We start from the raw sequence: 14,210 nt of genomic DNA, 5'->3' as shown, positions 1-14,210 counted from the left end.
TCTTTTACTTCTTAATAGGTATGCTCTGAGGCAGAGAGGATTGCTAGCCAGATGCACTCTTCCTGTACATAAAAAAAAAATCTATGGCACCGTTGGCACGTTAACAAAATGGTATTCCAGCAAAGCTTTCCTGTCCTGGAGTCCAATGGTAATAATAATGAGAAGGTGACCATCGTGCTAGTTGTCACTGGAGCAGTGTCTAGAAGTCTCACAAAACACCTGGACATTCTGGGCACCAAGTAAATAACACCAGCTCAGCTTGGAACATCAAGAATCCTGCGGAGACACCCCTGCAATTCGCAAGAACTTGGCTAGGTCTGGAATTGCAGAACACCATCTACCAGTCAACTATCTGACTGTGACCATTCTTAACATAATAATAAAGTGCCCTCAAGTCGCAACAGACCTAGGGCAACCCCTCATGGGTTTTGGCAAGGACAGACCTAGGGCAACCCCTCATGGGTTTTTCCATGGCAAGGCAAGAGATGAACAGAGGTGGTTTGCTAATAGCCAGAATCTGCTGTAGACTGTTGGGCCACTGGACTAAAATGCCCGCTGTGGATCTTTCTAAGAGCAATGAACTGTGTCATCAGAAAAGAATTTATAGACTCTATCCTCTCCCTATTGCTATACTGTGCCGGGACCCTGGGAAATGGTTTTTCAGAATGTCATCTTGTTTTAAGGGGTAGTGATTTGATAGTATTAGAGTTGGGTTTTATTGTTGTGAGTTTTATATGTTGTAACCTGCCCTGAGCCTGCATGCAGGAAGGGTGGGATATAAATAAATAAAGGTATAGCGACCCTGGTCTTCCTCGGTGAGAGAGAGCCCACTTACTCAACGGCAGTGATACCATCCCAAGAGGTCGTCTGTCGTCTGCAAAAGCTTGTGCTGAATGGGCCATTATGATCCCCAGAAAAAGTCCCAGTGGGCCGGCAGCTTTAGGAAGAAGGGCTGCATCTCCTTCAGCCTCCACACCTCGGTTCACCCAGCTGCAGAGTAGTGGAAAGGAGACCTGTCAGGCCGCTGATTGATGACTACAAGCAGCAGCCAGACAAAGGGATGCTGCTGCCCAGTCCATCCTGGGGAAACTACATGCTGGGCCACCCTGAGCCCCACCTGGGCAATTTGTGTGGTGGCCACTTCCAGACCCAGATAAACAAATATAAGGTCAACAGTCGTGTTAGTCTGACCCACAATCAACAGTCATACGACTTATAAGAATTGCTGTACATGTATTGTGCTCTGAAGCATTACAATATGATACACAACTTAATAGAATTTATAAACCAAGGTACAACGTCGTCTCCGGATTATTTACCAACGTTTCAAAAAATGAATCTTCAGGAAATTTTCTGTAGTACACAAACATGCCATTTTTAGAATATGTATAACACCAATCACAAGAAACAAGAGACAATACAATAATCTTATTGCTGACTTACATAGAGGTGCCAAAGCTCTCATTTTCATAAAAGCTAGACAACAAGTATTAAGCATCTGCAACATAATAATTTTATCTTTGTTATGAACACATATAAGATAGTTCAAAATATTTCAAATTACAACTAATCAGCCTAGTAATAACTCACATCACGATTCAGATAGGACGCTGATCTCAATTAACACGCAGTATTGTTTTTTTTCTGGATCCTAGGCATCTCTCTCTGGTGCATGTTACCAGAGGGCAATTAAAATGTGTGTGTGAAAAAATTTATATTGGGTCTCCTTCTAGACCTATCAGAACAAGAATTACAGAGCATAAATCCAAACTGAAGGCTCAGAACCTGGATACCCCATTAGCAATTCACTTTAAACAGCTTAATCATTGTTATGATAGCTTTCAATATGTTGTATTAGAAATTGTACAGAGAACTCCTGGAGAAAGGACTGACTTAAGAAGACGCCTCTTACAGCGAGAGATGTTTTGGATTTACCGGTTGAACAGTGTATTTCCTAATGGACTGAATGCAGAAATTGACCTTTCATGTTTTTTGTCAATCATATGATGTTTTTTGTAAACTATATTATGTTTGTGTAAACTACATGAGGTTTTCTTTAAAGTGTACTGCCTCCCACTACCCACCACCTGTTAGCAATTTGCAAGGTCCCTTTAATTGGAGACGACGTTGTACCTTGGTTTATAAGTTCTATTAAGTTGTGTGTCATATTGTAATGCCAGCTGAATCATCTTTTTTTATGGTGTGTTTCATGGAGAAATCTATATATCTGGGCATTTGGGAATGGAGGAGAGCAAAGATTGCAGGTTTAGTTCATCATTTCCCTGCCTATATACACAAAAGAGATGCCAAAAATATGTAAATGTTTTAATTGCTTTTTATTAAACTTTTTACTGAGCTATAAAACAAAAGCCAAATGTTTCCTGTTCCCCTCCTTCACCAAGGGAACGCCTTCTAATTCCCATTCCCACAGTCCACCCTACTTGCAGCTTACTTCCAGTTGTGACTAGTCACTAAATGTTAGGTATTTGGATACATACCATGTTATATATCCCAAATCAAAGGTGCAGAGTAAGTGTTTGGAAAAGTGCAGTGCTAGAAGGGGGAATCTACTTCCAAAAACCTGAGAGTCTTTCTCTTGTGATTGAAAAGGAATCCGGTTCGGTTCCATTCCACAAGAGTAGAATAACTGTTCTTTCAAATGGGGAATGCTTGTATTTAAAAACAAACAAACAACCCTTCATTAAAAAAACCCTGCCCATTATCACTAGTCACATATCATTTTAAAAATCCCTATCCAGAGTTGCCGGCTGGTCAGTAAAAAGTCAGTCCGATCTGTTCCTGTGCCTTTAATAACAGCCCGATCTCAGCTAGGGTAGAAAAACTGCATGTCATGGAAAGGAGCATCATCACCAGCTAATACCTGGCAAGATCAGTGCTGGTATGTAAGAGATTAGATAGGAGCCAGGTAAGTAAAAGCAGACAATGCTGCTCCTGGCATTTCAGGGGGGGGAATGTCCCTTTAATAGAGATTTTATATGCAGAACTGGGCACTTGGAACCTTTTCACCTGGTAACTGTTGCAGATTGAACTGATGCTAAAGAGGGACCAATCTAAAAGCTGACAACCTGAGAGTGATAAGAAATGCCTTTACCTGCTAACAATCAGGAGGAAAGGTGGCTTGGGTTAGCCTGATCTCAGAAGCTAAGCAGGGTCGGTATTTGGCTGGGGAATGACCAAGGAAGACTCTGCAGAGAAAGGCAGTGGCAAACCACCTCTGCTCACTTGCCTTGAAAGCCCGTTGTTGGGGTACCATAAGTTGCTTGCGACTTGACGGCACATGTGTATATAGCCAGCTGTCTGTACGTGCATCCATGCGGCTCCCACTACACAATATGTACATAGCCAGCTGTCTGTATGTGTCAGACTCCTGCAACAATCAGAATGACTTGCTTCTTTAGAAAGGAAGTTTATTGATCAGTATTGGCAGAACGTCGCTACTTCAGGAACTATGTTAAGACTGAGCTACAAAGCACGGGGCAAAGGAGGGCACAAGGCAGCCAAGAGCCAATCAAGGCAAAAGCGGGGCCCACCAGAATCTAATGGCTTCAATGCCCCCCCCTTCCCAGCAGATAATGTTACAGGCAAGAACCAAGGTCAAACACATAAGCTATACAGATAAGGGAGCATCACCCAGACAGCAGGAAAGCGAAAGTCACATTCCAAGGAATCCCTTCCCCCACCACAGCTCCTATGGCAGCGAGCTGACAGTATGGCAAGTTGTGGAGGAAAACGTAAGAGCAGAGGCAGTTCTAGTTTTACATTTATCAAATAGAACAGTTCATGTGTTTAATTTCTGCTGCTAATAGTAAAGGGCAATTTTAAAAGTAGTTGGCAGCTTAATGCATGGCTGCCAGAACAGGTTAAAAAGAATGTCTTCGACTCTTTAAAGAAATCATGCAGATATTAAAACCTGAGATGTTCTGAATTTCCAAAAAGTACCCAGAATCAGTCGTGCGCCTGAGAGTTAAATTCACAACCAAAACAACTGATGTTGGACACGAAACTTAGGTGCCAATGGGGGACAGGCCTGTTTGTGTAAGAACCAAGTAGGAGAGGGAATTGGGGCCAGGGTAGCTAAACATGCAGGGGAAAGTAAAGCTGCCAGGGCTGAAAGAACAGGGCTTAATCTTGACATGCCTCTCCTACTGACATAAGATCTGGCTGCTCTTAAAGGTGTAGGAGCAGTTGTGGCATTTCCCCTGGTCAGTTGACAGCCCTGTTTGTGGGACATTCTGTGTTATTACCTGTATTCTACTCTGTGGATTGACATGTTGCTGTGCATAGACTATGTGGCTGGAAGGCAAACATCAAACATGTTTAGTAATTGCCCTATTGTTAAGGGGGACTGTGGCATCCTCTTATTTGGGAGGACTGCTTTTCACTTTATATGTGTTCTTTGCTTTTGTAAACTGGGTAGTTTCTGCTGCCATCAGGAATTTAAGGAGTTCCAAACCTTCTCTCCTCTGCTGCTGGTAATGTGACCCATAGTCTAGGCTTTTCAGGGATCTATGTGGTCCTGAGGAAAGATAGAACTGAATTCTAGGATAAACTTGAACAAAAGATGATTTATTGAAATAAGAACAAAATATGAGGCTGGTTTATCTGTAGCTGTTTGGGAATAAGGGACTTGTAAATATGTCTGGCAAATGTATCACACACTCAGTCCCTCTTTCCTATAGGCAGCCACACAGGCTAAGCTCTTGGTAATTTTGACTTCCTTCCAGATCTTTAGAGTCTCACTTTTTAAGACATATATAGGTAAAGGTTCCCTTGCTCGAAAGCCAGTCGAATCAGACTCTAGGGTTGCGGTGCTCATCTCTAAATTCTTTATTTTCCACACAGACACTGTCAGCTTACTCACTGACTCTGACACCAACTCCAAACTCCAACTGCTTTCTCTAACTGACTTTCATAATTGACTGACATCCACACAGATCCACACAGAACAACTCCTCCCACACTGTCATCCTCCAATCACACCACACTTGTCTCTCTCAATCACTCTACTCTGCATTCACTGCACTGCAACCAAATATTTAAAGAGACACACACACTCTAAAACAAGGAATCATTACAGGGACATTACTGTGACAAGAAAATTAGAACATCTGGAGGATGAATCAGCTGCAAAAGCAACCTCTCTTCCTCCTACAGGATTCTGATTTTGCCTGCGCTGGGCTTCAGGAAGTTAAAGCGCTACCCTGTGTACTTACACACAGAAAGGTGAAAGGAAACAAGTTAATTTAGAAAAAGATACCGCCACTATCCCTGCAGACCCTTATTTGGGAGTACATCCCCTTCATATGAATGGGATGTACTTCCAAGTAAAAATAGATCAGGTTGAGCTGTAAGCGATCGTCTGTATTTAAAAAGTCAAATCAACATGATCAAGAAGTTGAAGCATTTTTTTCTACAAAGAAAGAGCACAGTGTTGGGAGCTTTTGAGTTTAGCAAAACATGACCAATAACAGGGATCTCTGACCTGAGAGGAGGTCTTTCCTAATCACAACATGGTGGCCATGAGGACTGGGGCCAGTCATAAAATGTTGGGAAGTTCCAAGTGAAGCAACCTCCTGTGATAGACATAGCAGTTTCCAAGTGGATGTTCCTTGGAGACAAAAGTAATGTGTTCATAGCTCTTCTGAAACACCTTAAGTTCAGTGAGGTAGAAGAAAGTCAGACTGGGTCGGACTGGGTCTCTGCTTTGAAGAATAAAGAAATGGGCAGCAGGAAAAACATGGGCCCTGTGGTATCCATCAACACCATACTGGGGATCTCTGACCAAGGGGGATATGACTGATGTTCATAATATTAGGGACACTGAAGGATGAGGGGGACAGAGACTCCATCTACTCTTTTCCAGTGTTGATAACATTCCTGGAGAAAACTGTCCTGTTCATTTAACAGAGGCTTAATGGGATGTTATTTACATGGTGATGTTGTTTGCCTCCATGCCATGGAAAGGTTCCACTGCCCATTTCCACACACCGAGACTGTATTAAATGTATGGGCCATTTTTCTCCAGGCCATTTGGCAACCCTATCTTCCAAGCCGGCCGTCAAGGCCTCTTAAAGCTTTGGTGGGTTTACAGTTGGGAAAGTGAGTAGGATCAATCATATATGGAGTAACACCATCAGTCTGGGTAAACTATAATGTTTCAAAGGCAAGTCTTGGACAGTGTTTTCAGAATGCCTGAGAGGGTTGCCAGCTCTGGGTTGGGAAATACCTTGAGATTTGAGGGGTGGAGCCTGAGGAGGGTGGTGTCTGGAGAAGGACTTCAATGGGGCACCATGCCATAGGGTCCACCTTTCAAAGCAGCCATTTTCTCCAGGTGAACTGATCTCTGTTGCCTGGAGATCAGTTGTAATCTCAGGAGATCTCCAGCCACCACCTGGAGGTTGGCAACCCTATATAGTAGTGTGCTGCTTGTGGTTGTTTTTTTTAAGGTACCAGGGCTGAGGCCGGTGGGTGGGTGGGTAGACAGGTATGTATGACATCTGCTTGGCAAATTAGGAAGCCAACCATGGTTCTGGGACCATGCATGACTGGGGGGGAAATCTATGTAAATCTTTAGTACATCCATTGCTATCTAAATAGTGTGTGAGGGTCAGCTATTTTCACAATAACAGTGTATGGTCAAGGAGCGTTGTACCCTGCCCTGTCTTACACCGTATCAGGCGCTCTGTCACCTTAAGGGTTTTGCTCCCAGCCTGACTCCAATACCAGAAATCAGCAGAGCTGGAAGAAAATGTTGAAAGCATCAGAATGAGGTGGTATACCTGTGTACACTGTTTATCTTCAAAACAATAAGAGGTCCCACCCATCTTTAACTTGCAAATACTCTTGTTTGTAACACAGGGTGAAGAACCAAGACTGGGCTAGAAATATGGATTTTTAGAGCCCTTAAGGATCCATCACATGGGGAGCCTGAAGACCAAAGAGGGACAATGCGCCCTCCCTGCCTCTTCCCCAAAGGCACCCTCGCTACCAGTCCGCCTTGCAGAGAGCCAGGGTCAGGTTCTTGTTACCCTTTCCCCACATTTGCTATCCAGTTCAAGGCCCTTCTCTCAATCCTGTGTCATTTGGGGATCTTTTGTAATGGCATTTCTTCACCATTTCCCCTCTCTCAGTTCTCCCCCCCCCCCCCCCCATCTCTTTCAGTTTGTAAGCTCCTTGGGGGCCGGGACCTGTCGGTATTGCTCAGGTAACTCTGTAAAGGCGATTTTTAAAAATTAAGTCACACAAATGACATGTTCCCTCCCTTCTGGCATTATGAAACCACAGATACGAAGGGGTTTTCCACACAGGGACAGGCTTGCCTGGTTTCCCCATTACTGCTGCAGCTGCCAGTACAGTTTGACCACGAGAACAAAATAATTTATAAGCTGTTTCCTATGTGGTGGTGGAAAGTGCTGTCCTGTCGCCTGGAGAGGAGGCGACTGAGAGGTGATCTGAGGGTGCTCTTCAATTATTTGAAGGGCTGTCATACAGAGGATAAAGAGTGGAGTTGTTTTCTGTTGCCCCAGAAGGTCGAACGAGAACCTACTGATTGAAATTAGATCAAAAGAGCTTTCAGCTGAACATGAGGAAGAACTTCCTGACATTAGAGTGGTTCCTCAGTGGAACAAGCTTCCTCAGGATGTGGTGAGCTCTCCTTCTTTGAACATTTTTAAGCAGAGGCTAGATGGCCATCTGACAGCAATGCTGATTCTGTGAACTTAGGCAGATATGAGGGGGGGGGGGGCAGAAAAGGATGAGCCAGAGCTTGGCTTTCATGGCCCTTTCTTATATGCCCAGGGATCAGGAAGGAATTTTCCTCCAGGCCAGATTGCCCCAGGGATCATAGAGGTTTTTGGCCTTCCTCTGGGCATAGAGTGTGTGTGTGTGGGGGGGGAGGGGAATGGGGGAGAGAGGTCGTTGCGAATTTCCTGCATAGTGTAGGGAGTTCGACTCGATGACCTTGGAGGGTACTTCCAGCTCTATGTTTCTATATTTCTAACCCCATAGGGTCTTCAAAACAAGAGACAGGCAGAGGTGGTTTGCCACTGCCTGCCTCTCTGTAGCAACCCTCAGCTTCCTTGGTGGTCTCTCATCCAAGTAGTAACCAGGACCAACCTTGCGTAGCTTCCAAGAATCTGACAAAATCAGGCTAGCCTGGGCCATCCAGCTCAGGTTTCCTATGCAGGCTTAACCTAATAAATTGTACCAGAATGCATTCCAAAATGACCATCAGTAAAGCATATTGCTAAAAGGAGTCTTTTGTAAAGCCTAACATTTTTTAGAAAGAAGAATAGGGGTGGGGTGGGGGGCCGAACACACACTAGTCAGTAGACTTGAACAGGATCCAGTAGGACCTTAAAGGCTAACAAAATAAATTCCAGAATAAGGTTTTGTGTGTTAGCGCTCACTCCATCATGGAGTAGGGTTGCCAAGTCCATCTTCCACCCCCAGCGGGGGACTTTGGGGGTGTTCCTGGAGGGGGCGGGGCATCCCGACATGATGACGTCACGTTGGGGACGTCTGCCGCCCCCCTCCCACGCCCGTGTGCCGGATCTCCAGAAATGGCAGTTCCCTGCACTTAAAGGAGCCGGCGTTTCCCCTTTAAGAGCAGGAGCCGGCGTTTCCCCTTTAAGAGCAGCTGTGTTTCCCTTTTTAATGCACGAAGCTGGCATTTCCCTGCGACAAGCGGAGATCGGGCTTGGGAGGAAACACAGGCTTGGGAGGAAACACGGGTTCCACACACTTAAAGGGAGAGAGAGGGGTGGCTGTGGGTGTTGGGGGTGGGGCTTCTCCCGCTGGCCATCTGGCCGGCGGCGGGTAGAACCCCCCCAAAACGGGGGACCCCTGGCAAACTGGGGGGGTTGGCAACCCTATCATGGAGTGTCCTACTGGACCGATGTTAAATTTTGATACAATACAGACTAACACAGCTAACCCTTTGGAAAAGATAACAGAAGCAATCCATCTATCAATCCTTACCTCCAATCAAGTCTTCTTTGTTTTAGTGCCATGTCAAGCTATGGTGTGACTCCCACAACTGGAGGAGGAATTTGAAAAGACTCTCTTTTTAAACACATGTCATTGGTGATTGTGACCTGGCAGCTATATTTGATGACCTCACTCCAGTGTACCCAGAGTGAAGTCTTCAACAACTGGTCAAAAAGTCCTCTATGGATTTCTTTCATCTTCCTTAATTCCAGACCCGGGCCTTGGCTACAAAAATGAGGATGCAGTTCACGGAAAAGAACCATAACAGCTTCATGATGCAGGCCCTGAACAAGCAGAGAAAGAACAAAGAGTTCTGTGACGTGGCCCTCAGCGTGGACCAGAATGTCTTCTACGCCCACCTCAATGTCTTAGCAGCCGTCTCCTCCCATGTCAGGAACCTGATAGTCAGCAACGACATGAAGACGGACGATGAGCTCTTCATCATCATCGACGCCAAGTTCTTGAGCTCCAGCTTGGTAGAGGAGCTGCTGGACTATTTCTACACTGGGAAAATTCTTATTTCTGAGAAGAACGTCGAAGAGTTGCTGAAGGGAGCCAGGTATTTCAATTCCCAGACTCTCAAAAGCCACTGCTCTGATTACCTCCTCAGGTCCCTCAGGAAGGACAACAGCCTATACTACATGTTCTTGGCTACCACGTACGATCTGAAAGAGGTGGGGAATTCCGCCTACGATGGTGTGCGAGAGAACTTCCACTACTGGGCCAGCCCCCAGGGCATCGAGGACTTGATGTGTTGCCCCCCTCAGATCTTCGGAAAGCTCCTGAAGGATGAGAACCTTCACATACAAAATGAGGACCAGGCCTTCCTGGCTCTCCTCCAGTGGGTGAAGCACAAAACGCCTGAAAGGGAGAAGTATTTTAAGAAGTATTTCGCCTACATCCATTTAACCGCCATCTCCAGCAAGGCCCTGATTTCTGCTTGCCGGGAAGTGTTGGTCTATCAAGACCACTCTGGTCTCCTGTCCCGGATAGAGAACGTTTTGAGTGACCGTAAACACGGAAATCCTCAAAGCCTGATGCTCTACCAAAGGAAAGGGGCGTTGGTGGACTCCGTGGTGATTTTAGGAGGACAAAAAGATCAGGGCAGGTTCAGCAATGGCGTGTTTGCTTACATCATCGACGAGAACATCTGGCTGAAGCTCACGGAGATGCCGTACAGAGCGGCTGCTCTCAGCGCAACGTCCTTAGGGAAGTATATTTATGTCTCGGGAGGAACCTCGGAGCAGATCTCTGGCCTGAAGACAGCCTGGAAGTACGATATGGATACCAACTCCTGGATCAAGCTTCCAGATCTGCCCACAGGTCTAGTCTTTCACACCATGGTGACTTGCGGAGGAGCCGTGTACTCTGTAGGGGGAAGCACGGCACCCAGGAAGTACATTTCGAGTATCTTCAAGTACGACGAAGGGAAGGAGAAGTGGATTCTGGCTGGGAAGATGAGCATTCCTATGGACGCAACCGCACTGATCACCAAAGGAGACAAGGCTATTTACATCGTGACGGGGAGATGCCTCGTGAACGGCCAGTTCTCTCGAGTAGGCGTGGTGGATTGCTTTGACATCCAGACCCGGAATGTGGTGCAATACATTACGTTTCCCATCCAGTTCAATCACAAGCCGCTGCTGTCCTTTCCCCAGGAGAACGTCCTGAGCATCCAGAGCCACAAAGAGAGTCTGGAAATCAACCTGCAGAAAATTAAAACCACCAAAACGACGAGCCTCATACCCCTCTTGCCAAATAACTACAGCTTGGACCCCTCGCACGCGGTGTGCTCTGTCGGGAAGAACAAGGTGTTTGTGTGCGGCGGCCTTATCTGTCCTGGCAACAAACGGCCAGAGGAGTATTGCATCAGTCGGCAAGCATACATGTTAGATCAACGCGCCCAGGAGTGGAAGTTGCTTGCTGACCCGCCGGAAGCCTTGGACTGTCCTGCTTGCTGTACAGCTAAGTTGCCTTGCAAGGTTCTTCAAAAAACTGTAGTCAATTAATTAGGGAAGACAGAAAAACAAACAGAATTTCTAGCAATAAAGAATGACTGGATTGCAGATCACAGGTAAACATGCCTCGTGAATGGCCAGTTCTCTCGGTCATCCTCTTGGCCACTATGTCCCTGTACCTTGACTCAGGTAGGATGGGACATCTGCTCTGTGAGAACCACTTGGATGGGGAACAAAGAGGTCATCATGTAATATATTAACAATTAACACATTAAATTATGTAACTTTTTTCAAAACTGTAGACAAAGTGCCAAGTTCCAGTTTATTCAGAGGCTTAGCAAGGGCAGCAGGCCAGGCAGAACAATGTTATTGCAGTTTCTCAGTATCTGGGCCTGCAGCATGGCACCAAAAAAACACATTCAGTCACTGAATACTACTATGGTATCAGGAGTCGTGCTGCACCCCAAAATAAGGCTTGGACCCTCATAAATCGTATATCCTCAGAGACACGAGACCGTATCCTATGAGGGGAACAAGGCTTGTTCGGGGGCCCAGCTGCTTCCAGTTTCCCCCAGAGGGCACTCTGCTTTGGAGCAGTCAGTGTTAAAAGTGTATAAATAAAAGCAGCCTTGGGAGTGGAAATCAACATGAACTGATCAAGTTTGAGGACTAAAGTTAACTTGCACATTTTAGTTGGGTCTGTATAATTGGATTTTGTGTACAGCCATTTGTGTTGGACACCAGGTGCCGCTTTTCCTGGCATGCACTGAGGAACAAAATACTGTTTTTAAAGGCACAGAAGCATAGCCAGAAAAGGTGGGAAATTGTGGTTTTATTCCTATACTGAGCACAGCAGCACATCAGATCATCTCCTCCCTCCAAACGTCGGGCTGCTCCCACACGGATGCTGGGCTCTGCCTTGGCTTCCTTACTGCGATGTTGCTTTCGGAAGCATCCATATGATGTCCTCCTCTATTTGTCTTGTTTCCATGCTTTCTCTTGACTTTGCAGCAAACCTGGTGTGGAACAATCGTTTTGGACAGATCATGGTCAAAGCACCTTTGGACACTGGAAGCCACAGCAGCCACAGAAGAACATAGGGTTGCCAGCTCTGGGTTGGGAAATACCTGGAGACTTTGGGGGTGGATCCAGGAGAGGGCGTGGTTTGGGGAGAGGAGGGACCTCAGCAGGATATAATGCCACAGAGTCCACACTTCAAAGCAGCCATTTTCTCTCGGGGAACTGATCTTGGTCACCAAATCAGTTGTAATAGCAGGAGATCTCCAGGTGGTACCTGGAGGTTGGCAACCCTAGAAGAGCATAAGAGCTTCAAAGGCCATAAAACATTAAATAAACTTTTCTTGGACGTCTTTTCAAAGTGGCAGCTGAAAAGTTTGAATCAGCTGGCCTCCCCCTGACCTGGATAGTCCAGGCAAGCCCGATTTCGTCAGGTCTTGGAAGCTAAGCAGGGCCGACCCCGGCAAGTACTTGGAAGGGTGACCTCCAAGGAATACCAGGGCCAGGACGCAGAGGCAGGCAATAGCAAGCCACCTCTCTGAAATGTCCAAGCCCCACTGGAGGTCACCAGAAGTCAACCATGACTTTCAGGTGCGTACACACACACACACACACACAGAATCAGCTTGCTGAAAAGGTCCCTCAGCATACTCTACACTGAGCCAACATGATGTCGTGATTACAGTCGTGTCGGACTAGGATCTAAGATCACGAGGTGACCTGGTGCCCAGTCTCTCTTCGCTTGGCCTACTTGACAAGGCGAGGGTGAGGACAACATTAGAGAAGGAAAGAATGGCTTTGGAGAAAAGTGGGATATAAATATCTAAATAAACACATTTTCCCCTGTGTTATTTAGGGGCCGCCATGCAGGTATAGTTAGTCCTAGAATAGCATCGCCCTTCGGCCAGCTCTGGTTCGGGGGGGGGGGATCACGAATGCATGGAAATTGCAGAGCCATCTGTGGAATTTCCTGGCAGGTGACAGGTGTGGCGGGTGAAGCAGACTGGAGAACTGGCTCAGTTGTTACACCGCTCTCCTCAACGCGGTCCCTTAGCAGAAGCCACTGCAGACCCCGGGGTGACCCTGACTGTTGTAACAGAGCTTCGGAAATCGAACGGATCAAGTTCTGCTGAGGACTGCGCAATCGGTTCCAGAGAAACACGGTAGGAGCTGAGCCAGCACCCGCCTTCAGCAGGAAGGGGGAAATGAGAGACAGGAAGCCTCCTCTCACTGAAAACGGCCAAGAAAAGCCCTGCCCAATTCCGACGAACTGTACACAAGTCTCTTAAATAAGGCAAGGTTGCCAACCTTTAGGTGGGGCCTGGAGATCTCCCAGGAGTGCACCAGATCGCCATCCTACAAAGACCAGTTTCCCTAGGAGAATGGCTGCTTTGGGAGGTGAACTCTATTGAATTCAGATCAAATCAGAAATTTATTTACACTCATAGATCAGAATAACTCTATTGAATTATACCCACTGAGTTCCTTCCTCTCCCTAAACCCTGCTGTCCCCCAGGCTCCACCCCCCCCAAATCTCCAGGAATTTTCCAACCCAGAGTTGGCAACCCTAATCTCAGGCCAGCAGCACTCGAGGAAGAGGGCTGAGCCTCTGAGCATATGCTGAGTACTTCTCTCCTTTCTGAAATACCTCTTTCCATGCATCTGGGTTTGGGAGGCAAGGTTCGACATGAGGCTGAGCCCAGTTAAATTCCATTTCTTTCCCCCTCCCTTTTTGAAATAAATTAAAAAATGAAAATAAATTCCATATCACTACTAGGACTCCTTTTATTAAAAAAACCAAAACACTACCATCTTATATACTCCACTGACTGATAGTAAGATGTCTACTTTCTGCAAATGTTTATGTCTCTGGAACAAGAGAAAGAGCTATTTTCTAAACACCACCACCCTGTTATTAGCCCACCTGATCCAGCATATTTATTTATTTATATCCCAGTCAGTCAGTCAGTCAGTCAGGCATTTATTACGGCAACAAGCTATAGAACACACATGCTTAAATATAACATTCATATAACTGAATTTAGGACAGTAAAATAAAACTCTATAAAAATACAGTTGAGCGTAATAAAGTAAAAGAAGAACATAAAACAGAGACTATTAGGCAACTATTATTATATATTTGATCGTGTATTTCGGATGCAGTAGCATGCTACCCAAAATTTTGCCACAGTTTCGGTAATTGTCCGGTTCCCATCAATTAACAAT

At 45.9% G+C, this 14,210-nt stretch overlaps 1 protein-coding gene across 1 annotated transcript; it reads left to right on the top strand.

Moving 5' to 3' along the window:
• The first annotated feature begins 9,135 nt into the window (after nucleotides 1-9,135).
• CCIN (calicin) lies at nucleotides 9,136-11,018 on the top strand. Its single transcript, XM_015426152.1, has one exon. The coding sequence runs from the start codon at nucleotides 9,243-9,245 to the stop codon at nucleotides 11,016-11,018; it is 1,776 nt and encodes a 591-aa protein (XP_015281638.1). The 5' UTR covers nucleotides 9,136-9,242.
• The last annotated feature ends 3,192 nt before the right edge of the window (nucleotides 11,019-14,210 follow it).

The sequence above is a fragment of the Gekko japonicus genome, unplaced genomic scaffold, assembly GCF_001447785.1.
Source record: "Gekko japonicus isolate JY-2015 unplaced genomic scaffold, Gekko_japonicus_V1.1 scaffold205, whole genome shotgun sequence".
Classification (NCBI taxonomy): domain Eukaryota; kingdom Metazoa; phylum Chordata; class Lepidosauria; order Squamata; family Gekkonidae; genus Gekko; species Gekko japonicus.
The sequence above is the reverse complement of the archived record's forward strand: the minus strand, read 5'-3'. Positions and strand labels throughout refer to the sequence as shown.